This window comes from Acanthisitta chloris, unplaced genomic scaffold, assembly GCF_000695815.1.
Source record: "Acanthisitta chloris isolate BGI_N310 unplaced genomic scaffold, ASM69581v1 scaffold7300, whole genome shotgun sequence".
NCBI classification, from domain to species: domain Eukaryota; kingdom Metazoa; phylum Chordata; class Aves; order Passeriformes; family Acanthisittidae; genus Acanthisitta; species Acanthisitta chloris.
The window spans coordinates 51,581-72,718 of record NW_008652122.1 but is presented as its reverse complement, the minus strand read 5'-3'; the positions used below and the strand labels follow the sequence as shown (position 1 = coordinate 72,718).

Here is a 21,138-nt window from a genome sequence, read left to right as displayed (position 1 = left end):
AAAGCAGATGGAAAATATGAAATTAGAACTTTTATGGAAGTATTTTTACTAGATTAATGGAAAATTCAAATCCACTCACTTCACTTGAAATTTATGGAAGAGCTGAAAACTGTCTTTTTTGTACTAGGTACAGATTTTGCTTACTGAAATGTATTTTACAGTTAATCCTTTAGTATTCATTTTATGAATATGTTAGCACTGAGCAATACTGCCTATTTCTGACTGTTTCCTGTATTTTACACAGCTGTAGGTAAGACAAAAGTCTCCAACTGTTTACTCATACCATTGTAAGAGTTGTCTTGGGGTTCACTCACTGCCCCACCTTGTCCCACCAAAAATGATACAACCAGATAAAGTGGTAGTCTCCTGGTGCTTAAGGAAATGCACAGGTACAGATCAGTTGGTGATAGCTGCTCTATGTACAAGTGAAAATATGTGTCTAAATATTTATTACAAAATAATCTGATATAGTCAAACTTGTAATGAATTTTAAAAGCCATGTCAATACAGAGATTTGTTGAGCTGTCATGTTGTTGCCAGTGAACATGAGTATGGACTCAGGACTCAGTCCATAAAGCTGAGAACCAGAAGAGTCAGTATCTGAATCTGGTGTTTCTTCCTTTGAAAATGTTGAAACTTCCCCTACTCCACCTCCTTCTCATCCAAGAATAACAGCTGTTTTCTTATTTCCTCATCCTTAAAAGCTTGTTCTCGTTTTAATGTACTTGTGAAAAACTAGGGAGGCATGTGCCTATATGGATGTTCCTATGGAGTTTATAAATCCATATTTTATTCCCAGAACTGGCACCACAAAAAAAGAGCATTGTTAACTGTTTACTTCTGGGCAGAAGTACAAAAATATGATTGTGCATAGGGGGCCTTATTTCACGCTGAAACTGATGAAAAGTGGTAAAAAGGACAAGAATGCTTCTTAAAGACATGCTTTATTCTGCAGCTGAACCCCTGTAATGTCAGGCTTCATGTTAGTCTGAAGTATTTATAGTAGTCACAATCAGAAGCAACTTCACATTGTTAGGATAAATGATGATTGCAAAGCAAGTTATTAGAAAAATGCACCCCTATTTCCACAATTAAATATCCTTTACATTGCCTTAAAGGTTATATATATAAAAAGGAATCTGGGCTGGTATATACCAGGCATGGGAATCTGCCTTTCTTCAGATGCAGAAAACAGCTGGAAAGGTGAAGCCAAGTTCCTAACCAAGCTGTTTAACTAGTGGAAAGTGCTTAGTGTTACAATTTGTGTTGCCATTATAAACTGTTAAAATTGAAAGAATAATTTTACATTGCCTTAAAGGTTATATATATAAAAAGGAATCTGGGCTGGTATATACCAGGCATGGGAATCTGCCTTTCTTCAGATGCAGAAAACAGCTGGAAAGGTGAAGCCAAGTTCCTAACCAAGCTGTTTAACTAGTGGAAAGTGCTTAGTGTTACAATTTGTGTTGCCATTATAAACTGTTAAAATTGAAAGAATAATTTTCATAGAATCGTAGAGTGGTTTGGGTTGGAAGGGACATTAAATACCTACCCCGTGCTGTGGGTAGGGACACCTTCCACTAGGTCAGGTTTTCATTTACTACAAAGTTAAAACAGTGATGGCCATGAAGTTCTGTTTATAGGAAGATAATAGTAGGAATGTAGGACATAATTATGAATTTTCTATGAAATATATAACTTCCAGAGCTGAAAAAAGTCATTTTATTTTCATGATATCAACTCTATGCAATAAGGCATCATATATGTGCACAGTATACAATTTCAAGTGCATTTCCTGTGTGAGTGATTATTAGATTTAAATAAAATAGAAGCATCTTTTTGCAGCTTTCACTTTTGCTTCATATTTGGCTGGGTTTTGTTGACAACCACTTGTTCTGCTCTCTTTAGAAAGCAGAATTGCCATATGTCAAAAGTCATATATATTGCAAACTCTTATTTGACTAAAGGCAAAATCTGTTTCTACATTCAGAGGTTTTATTATTTTTTCTTTACTCATAATTTTCTCCTTAATTTGAGAATATTTAGTGGATGAGAAATCAAGACTTTGTTTCATGGAAGATTATATTTCTACATAGACTAACAGTATGCAAACAGCATACCTAATCATGTTTTTTCCTTCTGTGGTCTGCTATCTTTATGGTGTAATGGAAATGTAGTAGAGAGTACTATTTCTGTAAGACCTTTGAAACTAAAGTTCGTGCTAAATGTGATTCTCTCCTAGCTGCTTGTGATGCATATGGCAGTTAAAGATGAACAGGAAAGTGAGAGAGGTCAGATGATTTTGTAAAAAAGTCAGCTGGAAAGAGCTCTTGCCTTTCACAAGCCTCTGTTGCACCTATAAAGATATCACCATTTCAGCACTCTTGTGCTGCACTTCTTATATGTTTTTTGACTCATACACCAGGGGTAGAATTACAGCAGTGGCATTCATGACTGTGGACTTGGACTTGAGGCAAACCTTCTTTGTGCAGATAATTATTAAAAATGACTGGTGTGAAGGCTGCAGAAAAGGTATGTCCTGCCAGCTCAGTTGCAGCAGCTGAGCTATAGAGGAGAGCAGCCCAGAGTGTGCCTGTTCAGCTTTGTGATGCCCTGGATACCAGCGAAGGCAGGAGAGGGCCACATGCACCAAACAAACATTCACAGCTCTGGCACAGAGCAGCAGGGTGAAAATGTCTCCTTAGTACCTAGAGAGAGAAATATTTTTTTCTTGTGAATGATGGATTTTGGCTCATGTGAGAAAAGCAAAGCCAATTGATTTAATAGCAATTAACTCATCCAATATTGGAGAGCCATGTACTGTTTGGCATAATTCATTGAAAATTGTTCTGGCAATGCTGCAGGCCATTAGATGTTTCAGGAAGGAGATGGGAACTGATAGATATTCTGCACAGATACAGTCAAGAGGCACAATAGTTAGGGGAGTCTGTAATATTGCCTCATGCCAGCAGGCAGTAGCCTTCTTTTATCTTCCTAGAAAGCCTTAATAAGGATGGTGCTGGGGGAGGGGGAACTGGCCTGCTCTTTGATGTATTGGTTATCTGCCTGCCAGATAATTGTATTTCCTACTGCACTTGATATAATAGGTTTCCCCCTAAATTATCAATTACTTTGTTTTTATTTTTCATGTGGGTTATGGGAGTTAATCTTGACATTGAGCCACAAAGGGCACGGCCTTTTCTGCATCAATCTCACAGGTGAAGGAGGAGCTTTTTGGGTACTGGTTGCAGGCAGCCACAGAGACATCCCTCAGTTCTGCCCCAGCCTGTTTCCCTCAGCACACACTTTCTGTATAGTCCTGGATCCAGTCAGACAAAGATGCAATGAACTTTTTAGTCCACACCTACCCTGACAGTGCTCAGTACAGGGTAATTTCCAAGGAAATTGACCCAGTTCATGCTGTATTACTTCCATAAGGGTTTTCTGGTCTGCAGTCCAGTGATTGTGATGCTCTCCTGTTTCCAGAGGGACCCAGATGCTCCCAGTCTATAAGTATTGCCCAGTTTCCCCTTATCATTATATAGAGCCCCAACAAATGGGACAGGTAACTTGTATTTGTAGTTGTAACTCCTCATTTTCATATTCAAGTATTCATTTCAAGTGATGTGATCTTTTCTGTGGAAGTCATTCTGTGCTGTGATCTGCCTTTTGTTGCATTGTATCATGATAGCATCGACAGTGATTTTAATACTGTACAATTTTCAAGGCAGCAGTAACTCCTTGATCTAGTTATCTGACTGTCATCTGAAAATAACCATAAAGGACACAGTACATTTTGTATATCTGAGAAGAAATCAGAATGAAGATACATAGTTAGCACAATCTGTTACTTGATTTTAAACGGATCATTAATGAGGTTTTTTAACAAATACTAGAGTTTTCCCATTTTTTAATTAGAAAAAATTGGAGAAGGAAAAAGAAAAATAAGTGGAAGAGAAACAATCTTCTTATCCTTTTCTTTTGTAATTGGATGACTTGCTTCAGTGCTGTGTGATTATATTTAATTAATGATCTCAAACTTTATTATGCTGTTTGCTAATGCTAGTCATTGTGCTGGCCATGTGTCTGTTAGTTTATTTGCATATGTGTGGGGAGGCATATTCCCAGTGTGATGATCTCGTTTGATACAGAAATATAATCACATTATACATCTTGAGAACACACTTTCCTTCTTTGTTAATCATTTTAGTCTGCTGATTCACCTTTCTTATTACAGTTTTATAGTGTCATAGAGTTTAACACTGGCAAAGACGATTCAAACACAGCATGACCCTGTGCAGCTCAGCCCCTCTGGTCACTGAGCCAGTGGGGAGGGACCCCCTGTAACCCCAACCTGTTTCTACTGTGCTCTGCTGGGTTACATCTGATCCCTGGCCAAAAACTGTTTCTGTTTTCTGCCTGTTCCAACCATGCTCATCTCTGCTCTTATGTCTGACACACACGATAACAGCATCACACTAAATTCCATCGCATCACATTATAGGGAAATATTTTGTTTCCCTTATTGAGGTGCATTTATGTTCCCATTCAAATAATAAAATATTTAAATGCCTTGCTGAAAAAATGGGAAGACAGTTTTACAATGGTAAAACTTCTATAGCACTATTTTCAGGATACTTTTTTTCTGGGAAAATAAATGTTCGACTATTAATGTTCAGCCATCTCAGATGTCCCCAGTCATTGTCTCTAATGCACAGATCTGACTGCTGTAACTTCCACTGAAATATCTCTGGAAGGTGACTGGTTTCACTGGAGAAAGTAATTAATTCCTCTGCAAAGAGCAAAGGCACCACTTGTTCATAGCATCAGTGACTCTCGGTTCTGAAAACAGTGGAATTCTCTGGTGGTTCAATGATGCACTTGAAATTATCATCATGGGTAACAAATGTACAAAGTCAGTAAATTGGTAAGTTTGGGAAGGAATTTTACCTGGAGCTTAAATCTTGAACAAACACCTGACAGCAACTCTGGTAATAACACTTTGAAAGGTGAATGCTGAATAACTAGGCATCACTGATGTTAAAAAACACATAGCCTGGATGTAGTCAATATTTATAATGAAAAGTATCTTGGATACTGAGTGCTTGTAGCATTTTAATCTATTCAAAAATATATTGGACAAAATATGCTTATAGAGAATATTGATCATTGAAAATATTTTCCATAATCTCTCTGCAGCAGATTGTACCTCCTAAAGAAACATGGATGAATATGTACCTCTTGGGAAATGACTCCCAAATTTATAATTAGTAGTTTTTCAAAAGGTTTGCTAGATTGTCTGGAATAGATGCCTGAAGCACAGCATGCAGATAACAGAGGCTGGAGGAATGGCTGCCTGCTTTGTTCTCTAGCAGATTAATTTCTGCAGTGGGTACCAAGAGAGAAGGCTGGGGAATAGCTGGGTGTAAGATACTGCGTGACTGATGTTTCTGGGTCCTGCTAAGCACTGTCTTGCCATTACTACTACTGCACAGTGTCTAAAGGCTTTTGTGGCTACAGATTCTTTTTCCCTCTTTTGACTGGTTTTTTGGATGGGTGAGGTGATGGGGCACTCGTGCAGCCTCGACAAGTCTCCATGGTTTACATCCTTCACAGTGTTCCCTGGCCAAGCACCTGGCAGGGTCTGCACCATTTGTTCCTCCAAGCTCAGCACCCCGGTGCTGAGGAGGGGCATAGATGTGGACCCTTAGGTTTCAAGCCTGGAGGATGAATGGGAAAATGAAAAGAGCCTGATCCAAAGTCCTTTTGTTTGGGCTTTATTTTTTTAGTCCATTTTCGTTGATTTCAATGGACTGTGAGTCAGATCCATACTGCCTGTTACATGCTATGTTGGCCCAGTGGCTAACAAGACTGCAGATATTTCTTCTTTTGAAGTCATTAGCCAAGGCACTCACATAAATCATGGGGTTTATTGAAACTGCAATTAAAACAAATCAGGCTTAATGCATGCTGAAAGCCTTAGAATTGCTATACAGGTGAACATGGAGGGAAAGGCACAAGCTTAGCCACCCATCCAAACAAAACTGAGAAAAGAACTGTGGATATAATCGAACAGCATGTGAATATTAATGCACAAAATCCTCTGAGTCCCTAGTTCCCCGATGCAATTATTTTCTATTCACATTAATTGTTCCTAACAGATGACATTAATGACTTTGAGTTAAAATGTGTGCAGAGGAGGCCTTCAGCAGATCAATGCTGGTTAAAAATAGGGTCACTCTTGCAATCATTCACTCAAGGTGTAACAGCTCGTAAATAAAACAACATTAACATGTTGATTGATTTATAAATGTTAATTTTGTAGTTCATTTTTATGCTTTTTTTTCCTGAAACCTGTCAAACTCTGTGGATAATGGTAGGACTTGTGTTCATTTGTCATTGTTGCGTGTGAAGTAATGATAAGTTGCAAAACAGTGACTAGAAGAAAAAGCAGAGTTTGTTTTGGATGAAGAATGATCTGCTCTGCAGACAGGAAGTCTTGGACAAAGTAAGCACAAAGAGCAACATTTCAAATTAGAACAAATCCTCTTTTACCTCAGGGTCTTCATTTCCCTTGAAATTTAACAGCAGAGTTTGGAATTTTAAAAATGCTGATCTGCTGCATATTTGACAAATGCTTATGCTTTGCTCATTCCCTTCTGCCCCCCCCAGAAACTCCATTCACGCATCTTAGACCTCTCATCTGGGGATCTGCTTTCAGAAGTAGAACGAAACAGAAACCTGATGCAAACTCGAACTGCTGATGCTCAGATTCACGTGAGTGTTTGTGCTGTCCTTGTACCCCTCATTTTGAACCTCCTTTCTGCCTCTGAAGTCTGATGTCAGGGACGAGCCATAAAGCTGATCTCTGAATTGAAACACTCTTGAGGCAGATAACAATACTTCTACTTCCTTCTGTTCTCTGAAATTCAATATTGTGCCCTCAGTTGATATAGTAAGCAGATAGTGTCACTCTGTGCAAAAAAAGCGTAAATCTTAGCAATGTCCCCAATATACCTTTTTGGGTATTGATTACATCTCAGAATCTCTGAGAAATGGTCAAGGAGCTTTTTATTAAAGCCCATGCACAGTATTATTCATCCTACTTTTATGATATATTATGTATGAACTTTTAAAAATTCATGGGCTCTGCATTTTTTTTCAGACGGAGTTAGCTTTGTGCTTATTTGGCAAAACGTTAGCCAGTGTGGCTTTCATGTTTCATTGTCAAAGAGAAAAGTAGCTTAAAAAACAAAAGTCACAGAGAGGGAAACAAAGGGGACAAGAACAGAACATTGAACCTGCTTGTGCCTTTGATCTTGAAGTACAGTAGTGTCAACAAAACTGGAATCTCCCTTGTAATCCGTACTTTAATGAAAAGACATTGTTTCAAAGGTTCACAAAAATGCTAACAACCCTTTGCATTATATTAAATTAAGCCTTCAGGTTAGGTTTTTCTAATGTAGAGTTTGTGTCTTTAATGGTCTGATTCTTTCAGTTTTCTGTGATTTCTAGTGAAAATTACGTTTTCAAACTGTAATACTACATTCAGGCCTTTTTCCTCTAATTTCATTAGAGGTAATGACTAAAGAGTCACGATTACAAAAAATTAAATTTTCACTGTGTCAGTTAATAGACCCATATGAAAGTTAAATGTATTTAATTAATGCATCATAAACATGCTATTCAAAGTACTTTGTCGGATAATTTAGAGAATAAAGGCAAATTGCAGGAGAAAATTCCACTCTCTTTAGTGATCAGAATGCAATCTAGAAATTGGGTAGATATTCTCCTTCTGAATCTGGAGTGACATGGTATTTTTTTGCACTTCTCCTCTTTTAAGCATTAGAGGTGATTACAGCAATGTACTGTTCTTTTGCTTTGCTTAGATATCTCCATTTTTCCCATGGCTGAAACTATAGTACCAAATACCTTTCTCCTCTCTTAGGTGGAGAGGAAGCAAAGTGATGAGATGGAAAGACTCTCAGACTATCTGAAGATGACAGGGATGTCAGGAAATACTTACCACTATGCTGTGATCTTTTCTCCTAGAGGAGATTCTTAAAGGAAGAGATTTACCGGCATCCATTCCTTACACACTATGATGACAGGGACATAGTCCAGTATAAAGGACAGGAATTTGACAGGACATGTTTTCCCAATACCACAGCTGAAGTGCAACAAAATAGCCAGAACCAGCAGATGCTGCCATTGGCCTCAGTACAGTCACCCTTACTGGGAATGATGCTGTCACAGCTGAGGAAGCTGATGAGAGAGGGTCTCCCCATAGGAACCACAATGTCAGAAACAAAGACTAATTTGTCTCAAGAAAGTCTGTTTCAGAGCCAAAACCACAGGCATCAGAAGCCTGCCTCTGATGCTGAAAGATGTATTCTTCCCAGAGCCACTGGATTTAAAAGCTGTTCCTCCTGTATCTATTTGACTTCTTAGGAGAACATGTACCAATAACTCCCAGAGGTGAAATGTGCTCTTGCTGCTTCTAAATGATTTTCCCATTCATAGGTTTGGCCTGTGACAGAGAATAACGATTTGCCCTCTAGTTGCGTTTGTCAAAAACAGAACGTTATGATGTCAGTTGGGCAGTGAACAGCTGTTCTGATGAACTCCTCGGCAGTAAAAATTCTGCTCTCTCTCATAACGCTGAAAAAAGGTTCAACCCTAGTAGTAATAAATGGGAGGACATGGGGGAATAAATGGAAGAAATTAGCAGAAGGCCAACAAACATGTCAATGTATGAGAAGTGCCTACAAACCCAGCATTGTTGCAGAGATTTACATAGAATCATACAATTTTAGGGTTGGAATGGACCTTACAGATCATCTAGTCCCAATCCCCTTGCCCTGGGCAGGGACACCTCCTCACTAGATCAGGTTGCTCAAGGCTCATCCAGCCTGGCCTTGAACACTGCCAGGGCTGGGGAAGCCACTACGTCCCTGGGCAGCCTGTGCCAGTGCCTCACCACCCTTATAGTAAAAAAGTTTTTTCTCACATCGAACCTAGACTTTCCCTCCTTCAGTTTGAACCCACACAAAGAAGAAGTGTATTCAATAACTTTAGATTTCTTGTGTCTTTCTGAATGTAAAGGTAAAATTTTCATTTAAGCAAAATTAATTTGGGGGTATATCTACATACAAAAATCTATAAATATTCTTTCAGCTTGCCCTAGTGAAATCCAAAGCAAAGTTCAATGAGAGTCATAGACTCATAGAATCGTTTAGGTTGGAAAAGAACCTTAAGATCATCAAATCCTACCATTAACCCAGCACTGCTAAGCCCACCACTAAACCATATACCTAAATGCCATATAAATGCCACATCTACATGTCTTTTAAATCCATCCAGGGATGGTGACTCAACCCCTTCCCTGCTCCAATGCTTGACAACTCTTTTGGTGAAGGAATTTTTTCTAATACCCAATCTAAACCTCCCCCGGCACAACATGAGGCTGTTGATTTTGCTCTTTCAGTTGCTTCTTGGGAGAAGAGACCAACCCCCACCTCACTACAACCTCCGTTCATGTAGCCATGTCTGGTGTTCCTGGTAATTAAAAAGATGTCTGATTCTGTAAGGAAACTGGAGAATAGCGTAAGAGAATAGTGCAAACACTTAACATTAAAGAAGCTCTAACGCTGTTAGGCACAAGTGTATTAGTTTGAAAACAAATTAAAGGCATCCTAGATACTCCTACAGAGGTTTAATATTTTACCTAAAGTGCTATCTACTCCTCATTACTCTCTTCCTCAAAGCTGGCACTTAGTCACAGTCAGCTGAAATTGCATTTGGAGAGGGGCGATAACTACACAAGTACTAAAGGCAGCCATAAAGTGTCAATAAATTGCATAAGCAAGAGGCTTCAGCTGTCTGCGAGCGACACAAAGATGGATTGTCCTACGTCAGAGAGTTTCTTAGACAAAGCTTTGAACTAGATAGGAAACCAAAATTAGACTGTAATGGAGAGATTCCATTCTCAGTGGACATTCTGCTCGGGATACTAAATTAATTTACCTTGTCCAGGGTGTACAGCCTCATCTGTTACATTGTGGGACTATAATGCAGTTGTCAAGATGTACTTGTATTCTTATAACTTTGTTTTCTGTATCTTACTGGAGCACGCTGCTTATGTATAAAGCATAATTCAGATAGACTCAGAATAATCTTTAGCAAAAGAAGAGCAAAATACTAGTTCAAGAACAAAGAAGAAAACATGGAGGATTTTGGATTTTTCCCCTGACAAATTAAATTGTTTACAACTTTTAATTCAGTTCTCTGTATAAAATTCACCAGATGCTAACGGCACAACAGGAAGATCTAAGTAGCTTAGTTGCTTCTTCTTTGCCATTCTTAATCAAGGGGAAGTTAAATGATCTTTTTCCACCCATAACATATTTCTATTTCTTCTCATATTTTAGGAATGCCAGCAGAATGTGAAATCCAGTATACCTGTCTTGAAATGCCAGAGTCAATTAAATATGACAGGTTCTAGCCGCCTGTATCCCCGGAGCAGCTGCAGTAGCAGTGAACTCTCCCTCTCAAGTGCTTGCAGTGAATATTCCAGTGGTTCCTCCTATACTTGGAATGATGGGAAGACATGCAGCAAAAGGGTAAATCAAATTAATTTTCTGCATTTATTGGCTTAACTTAATCTGAAACAAGATTAATTGAAAAGCTTCCTATTTCAGAATTTTTTTCACTTCTCTAATATTGAAAACAGTTGTCACTAAATTCAGTAAGGATTCTCTCTGCAGTGTCTCCTTCCCTGTCACTGCCCCCCATTTAATTGTTTTTACCAATTCCTTTACCACTCCAATTTGCTTACAGTTTCCTCATTTATTCTGACACTTATTCTGTCTTTCATAGTCCAAATTCCTTTACCACTCCAATTTGCTTACAGTCTCCTCATTTATTCTGACACTTACTCTGTCTCTCATAGTCCAAACTGCTCTTCTTCTTTATCTTAATCCTTCCATTCATATTGTTCTTCCTATAGACTTTAAATGCACTGCAGCCTTCACACCTCTGTGAAATCCTCTGTTTCAAACAGAACTTTGCTATTAATTGCAATGGATGAAATGTAATGCCTTTATGCATCTCCTATATCTCTTTACCAAAATGGTAATGCTTTTATTGGCAGCACTTGTGAGTAATATGTGAGGGGTTTTGTTTTTTGTTTTAACAGTCATCCGTGAGATGGGATAAAAGAATAAGCATTGGTTCTTCACTCCCAAGCAACCTCTCAAGTCCTGCAGATGATCTACCTCCAACTCGTATCAAGGAAAACCATATCTTACAAGGGCTGAAGAAATTACAGAAGCAAAAAATATTACTTGAATCACCTTCAGTAATATCAAAATGGGGTTACAAAGATTGCATGAACTCTAATGAAGGAATATATTCCCCTGGAGTGAAATGTGGTGGCCATAATGAACAGACTCATTGTAAGCCTATGGAAATGGGAAGTATTTGCATTGAACACAACAAAACTTTCACTTATGATTCAGATTCGCATGATGATGCAGATGATGACTCTTCATCCTTACTGTTGCTACAGGAAGTACCAAGCAAAGACTGCAGGACTTACTGTAACAAATTAACACACAGCATTTCTGACAGTCTCTTTGACTGGGATCCTAATAGGAAACATTTGCTAGAAAGAAGTTCATATTTTAATTCAAAGGAAAGACCTGAAAAATTGACTAGTTTTGTCAGTGGATTTCAGGCAGAAGTAAAATCATGCACCAGAGCAAAGCTGCCTGAGTTACAGTTAAATCAAAGCTATGCTAATGTGGGCTGGAAGGACCTCAATTTTCAGCTTTCAGATACTGATGACAATGAAGTCTTGGATGAATTGCATATAGAAAGCAGTGATGAGAAAAGTCCATCAGATTTATTAGCAGCTCCCTTTACTGAGAAGTGCACAAAAACCTCTGACACGCTCAAAGTCACAGAGAATTCTCAGTTTGTACCTACTGACAAAGAGGAAAACCAGATGCCTGCTCACTCAAACATTAGGCCAAAGACATGTAATTTCATTAAACAACAAAAGGTTATAAAAAAGACATCTTCTGAAGAGTGCATTACAGTCGTATTTGATGCTGAGGATGGTGAGCCTATTGAATTCAGCTCACATCAAACTGGAGTTGTCACTGTAACAAGAAATGAGATTTCAATCAACCAGCCACAAACTACATCCGGTGCAGAATACACTGAACTTATACCTCAGGGAATAAATGATTTGCAGACAGGAACCAATGCTAGAAACTACTCTGCTTTAGACAGACCAGATGATGAAACTGAGAAAAATACTCTTGAAGATAATAGAAGTAATAAAAATACAGTTGTCCCTGTGACCTGCAGTGAATCTTCACGGTGTGGAAGAGTGACAGTGCAAAACACTTCAAGGCAAAAACTAGTGAAGCCAGTGTATGATGCATCATACAAGGCCAATTCAAGCTCCACTGTGCATGCAGGAATCAATCAAAAGCCAAACGTAACTAAAATACCTAGCAGAGGTAAATTTTCTCCACAAAAAACTGTGATGACAGAGAGTGGGGACACACCTGTAACTCTATCAGTGGGCCCCACGGCCCTTGAAAAATCACCTGCTCTGCCACCTGTAAAGCTTTCAAGATTCAAAAAGGCACAAAGTCCACCTCGTCATTTTGACTCAAAAGTTGACTTTCAGGTTCCAAAGCCCCCTGCCCACCCCCTGCCTGGCTTGAAACGTCCAGGCAGAGGTGATGGGTCAAAGTATCCAAAGAGTCAGAGTCCAGCATCACCACTGTTGCCTCAGCACCTTGTAGAGCCCAATAACTATGGGGAACCTCCAACCAGAGACTTTCATTGTGATTTAGCAACTGTAGAAGCCCGATCTCCATCCCCACCCCTTCCTCCAGGCAGGTCAACATCCCTGTTGATTCGGCCTAATTATGCTCATTCACCACCCCTAGTGGTAAAGTTAGGAGGAGCTGGTCCCACTGAAACAGGAAAAAATATACTGAAACCATCACCATTAAAAGGGACTATGAACTCTGGCTTTCATAATCTGTCTAGTCATGAAATGCAAACAAAAAATGCATCTTCTGGGGCCAAAATTGAATTACCTTATCTTCAAGAAAATGCAGAAGGAATTATGCAAAATAAATGCACATCTCAGCAATCCCATGGTACATGCCAAGGACTTTCCAAAGTTCCCACCAAACAAGTCTGCCCAAAAAGCCCTAATCAGCTGGGGCTCCACAGGAATCGTGACTATTCCAGCACAGATTTTCAGACAGCCAGGTCCTTTTCTCTAGGTTGTCCATCATTGGAAACAACTTCTTCACAAGACACATATTCCAGCAAAAAAAATATTTCCAGTGACAGTGCAGTGGATCAGCTACAAAAAATGCCAAACCTTCTCCCGACATCTCCTCAATGTCATACAACAAGCACAAGTGAGCCTTTACTATCTCAGGTAAACAATTCCCCGTCAACACTGTTTCATGCCAGTGATACTGCACACGCTACCCAAAACTCTAATGAGAAAGGAATGAAAACCCGTCTCCCTGTAGGACTAAAATTATTTGTCAAATCTCCCCAGCTTCTCCGCAAGAGCTGTACCGTGCCAGGGAAGCAGGAAAAAGACAGTATAAATGCAGCTTCCAAAAGCAATGTGAGTTCAAGTAAGTACAAGCAAAGTGAATCTGTATGTGTAGCCACCAGAGGTGCAACGGATGCTGAATTAAAAGACTCTAAGTCTGATAGTGAAGTAAAAAATAATTTTACTGTGGGCCTTAGTATGGATACAGCATCACCTCATTCACATGAAAACTACAACTTGGTGGTAGACAGAGTAGATGGATTAGAAAACAGATTAGTTAAGAGATCTGTTTCTTCTAGCAACAAGTCTCACTTGAAGCCAGCTCTGGGCATGAACGGCGCGAAGGCTCGTAGTCAGAGTTTTAGCATTCATACAGGGGAGAAGCCATCTGCCCCTGTGACAGAAGGCCTTGGAAAAGTACGAACTCAGATTATCACAAACACTTCTGATAGAGGCAATTCTCTGACAAGGCAGAACTCAGCCATGGAAGGACTTCAAATCAAGGCTGTTCCTGGGTCAACAGTGACACCAGAGAGTCTTTTATATGCTACTAAACCCACAGAAAATTCTTATCCTAGACAAGGTTCTCTGGGAAATACGAGTAGTTGCAATAGCCAGCATGGAAGCCCAAGCAAACTGCCCTTCAGATCATCTCCAAAAGCAGACTCATTTCACAACACTTCAAAATGTGATGGAAATAAACCGTTCTCTCAGAAAGACGCGCGAAGTTTATCTGTGCCGAGTGAGAAAAGCACTGAAAGTTTTAAACATGAAGCTCTAAGTAAAAAAAGTGTTCTGTCAGCGGAATTGGAGTTAGAAGCATCAGCTACTGTATCTTCCAAACAAATTTTGTCATTCCAAAGCTTTGATGGAATAAAGTGGCCTCATAAACTGGAAGCAACAAAGTCACGAAGACAGCAAATGTCTTTAAAATTAGCAGATGCCTCTGAGAAGGTTAATGATGCTTTGAGTTCACCATCTCTGCAACCTACAATAGAGGAGAAAGTCATGTTATGTATCCAAGAAAATGTGCAAAAGGGTCAGGGACAAACTAAATCTCCCACTGTGGAGACTAAACAAAAGACTGGGCCCTCTATAGCTAGTTGGTTTGGCTTTCGAAAGAGTAAGCTCCCGGCACTGAGTAACAGGAAAACTGATGTTCCTAAAACAAAGATAGAAAAAAAGGATGCAAAAGTTTCAGGATTTGGAATTAAGCAGGCAAAATTAGAGAGAAGAAAAGAAAAAAAGAAAACTGAACAACACTGTGAAATAGAAAATGAAATTAACAGGAAAACAGACAACGGTGACATTTTAGCCATGGAGAGCAAAATTATGAAACCTTCTCAAGACACACCTGGTGAGATTGAGTGTGAACAAGTCAGAGGTTCCACCACGGCTTCATACTCACCAAAAGACAGTTTTATGAAAGAGCTTTTAAACAGGTAAGCCTCTGGAACACAATTGGGATGCGTTTTTGTACACTGTAGCTTTACAGATGCTCAGATGCTAAGTTCAGTGTATGTTCCTTTTATGCTAAGAGTGCACAGTAGCAATCAGTAGGTACACGATTGGGACTTTAATCTCTACAGGAAAAAACATTTGCAATGAGATGATAATTTTGTTCATGTTACTTTGTTAACCAAACCATGGGGCTTGAAAATCAAAGAATGGTGAGTTACATCCAAGTTGATATAAATTCAAATGATTCCAGAAATCAAGACTCTAGGCAGATGGTGTGTAAAGATAGAGGATAATTAGGTACATGTTTTAATGTATTCCATTTTCCCATATTGTAACCAGCAAACACATATTTGGTAACTAGTCAGAATTAATTACATTTCTAGCTACCACAGCCTTTGGTCACAGAAGAACTTGGCAACTGTTTTTTCCTGTTTGCCCCACAGCAGTCCCAAATATAATATAAATCATTATATGTGAAAGGCTAAATTGATATACTACCTGAAATTGCAAGTGACAGGTTTGATCAAGGCTAGTTAGAAACATTTATCACTCAAAGGTCTCGAGACAGAAAGATACAGAGAGGTTACTTTAAACATTAAAGGAATGGGAAAGTAGAGTGATTGAAGAAGGGCAATGTAATTTATCAGAGGAATCACTCTCTACCTGCAGAGTTGATAAGAAAGCAGCTCAGCAGACAGAAAGTGGATCAAATAATGTTTCCTACAGGAGTGTGTCGAAGGGCAGCTCCCAGGGCTCCTCTCTTCACGGCAACTCTATCAGCTCTCAAGGAAACCACAAGAAAAACAGCAACACAAAAGCAGATATGGAAATGCAGAATCAGACCCTGGTAAGTGCTTTAGTACATGAAAACATTATTACTTTCTTTTTAACTTTTTGGATGTGTTTCTTATTGCCAGTACAGGCAAACAGGATAATAACTGTTTATATATAAGATAGAAAGATTTTGTGTAGCTAGAGAATTGTGAATTAATACAAAAGTTGGCAGCTTGACTATAGGCCACATTATACAGCTAGTCATGAAGATCCTGCTGCTTCTGCTGGCAATTCAATTCCAGTGGAGATATATGCACAATGATGCTATAATCATACTGTAGTAGAATGAAATAATAGGACCGTTCTCTTTTTTTTCATTTTTTCCTCTGAAAATTGCATGCCAGTGCTGAACATTCTTCTGAACATTACAGAACTCATTAAACATAAAAAGTGTACTGCTGATGGGGAAAAAGCTAAGTATTTAACCACGTTTGGGAATATTTGTCACTTAAGGGAGTGTTCAAAAGCAAAACCATACATTTGACCTGTGTCTCTCTTTATGCCATTAAAAATCTCCCTGTTAATGTCCTGTAGTTAGTCTTATATTTCAATAAGGTACTAGCTGTACCTGATAATTTACCCAGAGAGTAGGAGTGCTGCAATTTAGAAAAAAAAAGAACTTATTTTATGTCAGTTGCTAGATTCTGGTTCTTAAAAGTTTATGAAACTAACTTGACAGCATTGAGAAGCTCTCACACAGTGTCTGGGAAAGTAACCTAACGTCAGGCTGGATGGGTGCCCTTGTAAAGTTTCTATTAATTAACTTTCGGATTTAATTAGCAATTTCTTGCCTAGCCAGGGCTTTCCCATGATGTTTTAAAGTCCAGGCACCAGGAGAACAGAGATGCCTTAACTCAATGAGCATTCTTTTCTCATTCCTGATAGCTGTCTTGACCATATTATTGTGATGACTATTAACCATAATCACAATTTTAACAAAAAGTCTGGAAACTTGTGCCAAATATCATGTTTAATGTGAAGCTGAGGCTATTGCTTTTGTTGTTCTGATTGAACTGAGTTATTGAAGTGCAGCACATGCAACCATTTCATCTGAGAGAATTTGAAATACAAATTCTTTGGGAAGTGTTGCAAGTAAAAATATTGCAAAAAGCTTCATATTGGAACTGGAGGAATTCTTAGCTTAGTATTGATGTTTAGGATGCTTAAGGTTGAAGTATCCCACACGTGGTTTCAACTTCAGGCAAATGTTGTATTTTCACTTTAATACAGATGTCTTTCCTAAGAACATCTGCAAGGTCATTCTTTAAAACTTACGGAGAACGTATGCAAAACGAATGTGTTTGAAAACTTTGCTCCTGGCTCCTGTGGTATCATCTCTTCTTTGAAAATGTAGATGCCTCCTGCATTATAAAACCACAAATTATAAGCATATCTAAGGCTGTCCTTGTAGTGTCACTGAAAGGAAAGAGAGAGAATGAAAGTCTGGAAATGTGCAATATGCAGGAAATTCAATCCAGCTGATCTAGAACTCTGATAGCAAAGCAGAGCCCCTTATCAGAGCCACTCAGTTTAACTATGCCCCATTTAATATGGTCCTGACAGCTTACGGTATATCTTCACTGTACAGAAGTACAAAAAACTCTGCACGTCGCTTCTGCAATTTCTTTCTAACTTATTATATTCTAATACTGCAATAATTTGCTGTGCTTTTTTGTCTGTCATTTTGTGAAGTCTTTCTAAATGCTGCAATAATAGGCATTTAAGTATATCTTCAGGAAACACACTTCATTTTATGAGGGAACTACAAAGATCGTCCTGAATATACATAAATAATGGAGAAATGCTAATTGTGCTATTTAGTTTTTAAGGACATGTTAGTCATGGAGAAAAGGCATTGCCTCTGCTATATACACTCTTTTTTTAGCTGGGAAACAAAGTATCTCTTGTATTGTTTTTGAAGATTAAGTTACATTATATGCTTCGTCTTTTTGAGTTTCATATTGTGTTTATTGCGGCACTTAATTCCTGAAAGAAATATCTAGTGCCAAAAGACTGAGGACATCTAAAATAACGAGATTTAAAATGTGCTTATAGTTATTAATGCTAACTTATGAAAGAGATATACCTTCAGATTCCTCAGTATGTGATATTTCATCTTGCTCTCCAAACTTCTACAAGAAAAACAATGGAAAGTCTTTAAATTCAAAGTTCATGCATCTTATTACTATCACTTCTAGTTTTTCTTTGGTGTCTGCTAACTTTGAAGCAGATTGCAAAGGACTGGGAGGCAGCTATGACTGAAAAGAGTCACATGCAGCAGAATGGCCTGTTGTGCATTTTTTTTGCTCATAAAAAGACAAAATTAATGCTTTTGGAGAAAACAGCATAAATCTTTTGAAAAGCCCTAAACTAGGAAGATTTCTTTTCTTTTTTGAACAATGCAAAGTGCATTCAGTCGTACAGCTCAGTATGGAAGCTGCTATATTTCAAAACTGCATATCAGATATATACTGCTGCTTTAAATCCTGGCCATAACATTTTTTAACATTAATTTTCTAGCAAGTTTTTCCTTTAAAACCTATTTAATTTTTGATGATTAAATCACTTTTCTTGTGATGTGCCAGGTAAAGACCTGAGGCACTATTATGCCATAACATATGCACCAGTTACCTCTGATTTCTGTTCATGCAAAGAATGTTATTGCTGGACTGCCCCTGAATTTATGGAAAAAGCAATGTTCCCCCAATGGCAGCCTTGTGCATTCACCTTCAGAGGGATATGCTTCCCGTTAGCGTTCATCAAAAAAGCACTTTGCTCTAAAAGCCAGCCAACAGAAATACATAATCCTTTAGCCCACACCAAGGATATTCCATGTTCTCCAGTACTTTTTCATGTCCTTGGCTGGAGCTTAAGGTGAGATACAATCACTTTTGTGCTGCACTGCTTCATTTCATCTGTGTGATTTTATTACAGCCCTGTGTAATTTTAGAAAAGCCATGGGCTTTGCTTTGTGAGGTGGAAGCATGGCACCAAAATCGAGACACCAGGAGTTTTGTAGAGCACTCTGTGTGCAGTCTGTGTGTTTGGGGAACACCCAGAGAGCTATCCCAATATTGTGAAATGTCACAGCAGCAGCAGCCACAGATCTCCATGCAGTCTGCAAATGTGAGAAACTCTTCTGCCCATATTATGGTGCCAAATAGTCAGTTGCCTCTTCATTTTCCATAGCCTGAAGAGCATCATTTCAGAAGGAAAAAAGATGTAATCAGATCTCTAGGATTAAGAGATTATAAATGCACTTTTATAAATCTAGAGAGTGAATCTTTCATGTCTTACTTAGGCTAGTCACAAGAGGTCAATAGGGCTACTTGTGTAAGCCAGACAAGCAGAATACATACTATGCTCAAAGATAAGTCTTGCAAATGATGATTAATTCTGCTGGTTCAGATTACAGAACATATTTAATGTTATTGTGAATGTGCTGTAAGTAGTTTAAAACAGTAGAGAGTGATTAGCAAATAATTTAAGATCTCTGAGATACTGAAAGCAATTTTTTCTATAGTGCTGGCTTTCCACCCCTCATCACACTGAAAGTATCTTTATTTCTGTTTGATTTATGTAGCGTGGCAGGAAAATATGTCCCTGGTTCTGAATTATGACCACTGATGGCATGTCATGGAGGGGAATTTCAGTGTATGCTAGGCAGATACTCAGATTATCCATACACTTGGGAAATAGGAGTGCAGAACAGAGGAAAAATACACTTTCACCTGTAAAAATGGAGTATCTATGGGACTTGAGGAATACAAACTTGAATACCACATACAGGTTCTTAGAATGCACTGCATTCTCAAATTTTTCTCTCTGTTTAGGTAATAAATGCTTTTAAACAGAGGTGGAAATAAAAACACCAAAGTTCAGTGTTTGCAAACTGACCTAGAGAGATACAACACCACATATTAAGTTCACATTGTTTTTAACAGATGTTTCAGAAAACATCATATTTCCAAAGAGAAACAAATAAAAGGTCAGGAGAACTGAGCATACCTTTTTAATGCAGAAAAAGACTTTTTCTTTTGAAGAATTGCATCTTCCATTTTCAACTGCAGCATTTTGTAACTTTGAATGAAGGTAAAGCTGTTTTCCTCAGGTACCATTCATAGAATGAGACAGGCTCTATACTTCTACTCCTAGCTGCCCTGTAACTTTACTCTGATTTATTTCTGAAAAGATATTCTGTAGTTATCATGAAGCAACATAAACAGAGTCACACATGTTCTTCACTTTTGTGTTGCACTATGTACAGGCTAAAGTAGTCACAGAAAACCTGCAAGAAGAAGAGGAGGACACCATGACAAGGACTACATGTCAGAGTCATGTGATAGGTACAAAATTATATTTTACACTGGATTTTATTGCTGTCAGTTTTTAGAAAAAAAATGTTTAATTCTCATTACTTTGCCCACTGATGTCAGATTTATCTCTGTTCCTGGGTAGCCAGATTTCAGTAACTATATAAAAGATGAGTACATACCAGCACCAGTTGTAGATCAATGCAATGCTGGACAGAAGGGCCTTGGAATCCAGCTGTGAAAGATCATTTCAGCCTCCAAAACTAGTGGGTTACATATATATAGTGGCTTAACTCGAGGGTGGTTGTGCATGATACTTTCAGTGGGAGTAATACTGATACGCTGCAACTCTGTCATCTGGCCTCAAAATGGTAAAATTCAGAATAAAATTCTGAATAGCAGAGTAATTGCTCTGATAAACTGAACCAAAGGAGTAACAAACAGGTGTCTGTTCAGAAGATCTTAAACCTGTTACTGAAAATAAAGTTGCATTTGCTCTTTGCTCTTCAGAAGGGCAGCACCATCCACCCTCCTTCGTGATTGGCATGTACTCGTTTTTAACCTCAGTGCATGTTAAAACATCTAATAAGCAATGGACAAAACAGAAGTCAGTTTGAGGTCTGTGTCAAAACAGTATGTCACACTATGAGGAACTGACTGAACAAAAAGAAGATCCTCCTTTAGCAACTTCCTTTCACAGACAGAGACTACAGCAATAGTGAAAACCTTTGCTTCTTGAATACTCCTGTATCGGTGTCGTGCTGGGTTTCATTTCACTCTCATCAGGCTATATGTTTTATCTTTGGTATTTTTGCTGCTGTATGTCTGCATTGTCCTTACTGGATAGCACGTGGTCGTTGGTCTCATTCAGATTCTTATGCAATTCCTTCATAGAGGTTCTGGTGTTTTTCTGATACAAAGGCTTTCATA

At 38.5% G+C, this 21,138-nt stretch overlaps 1 protein-coding gene across 1 annotated transcript in view; it reads left to right on the top strand.

The window, feature by feature from the left end:
- Positions 1-2,505: 2,505 nt before the first annotated feature.
- The window catches only part of NCKAP5 (NCK-associated protein 5), a 68,671-nt gene continuing 50,038 nt past the window's right edge, over positions 2,506-21,138 (top strand). Inside the window, exons 1-6 of the mRNA XM_009075970.1 lie at positions 2,506-2,532; positions 6,673-6,777; positions 10,431-10,622; positions 11,198-15,042; positions 15,731-15,908; positions 20,163-20,241. Of these exons, the coding sequence (XP_009074218.1) occupies positions 2,506-2,532; positions 6,673-6,777; positions 10,431-10,622; positions 11,198-15,042; positions 15,731-15,908; positions 20,163-20,241 (4,426 nt within the window). The remainder of the gene's footprint in view (positions 2,533-6,672; positions 6,778-10,430; positions 10,623-11,197; positions 15,043-15,730; positions 15,909-20,162; positions 20,242-21,138) is intronic.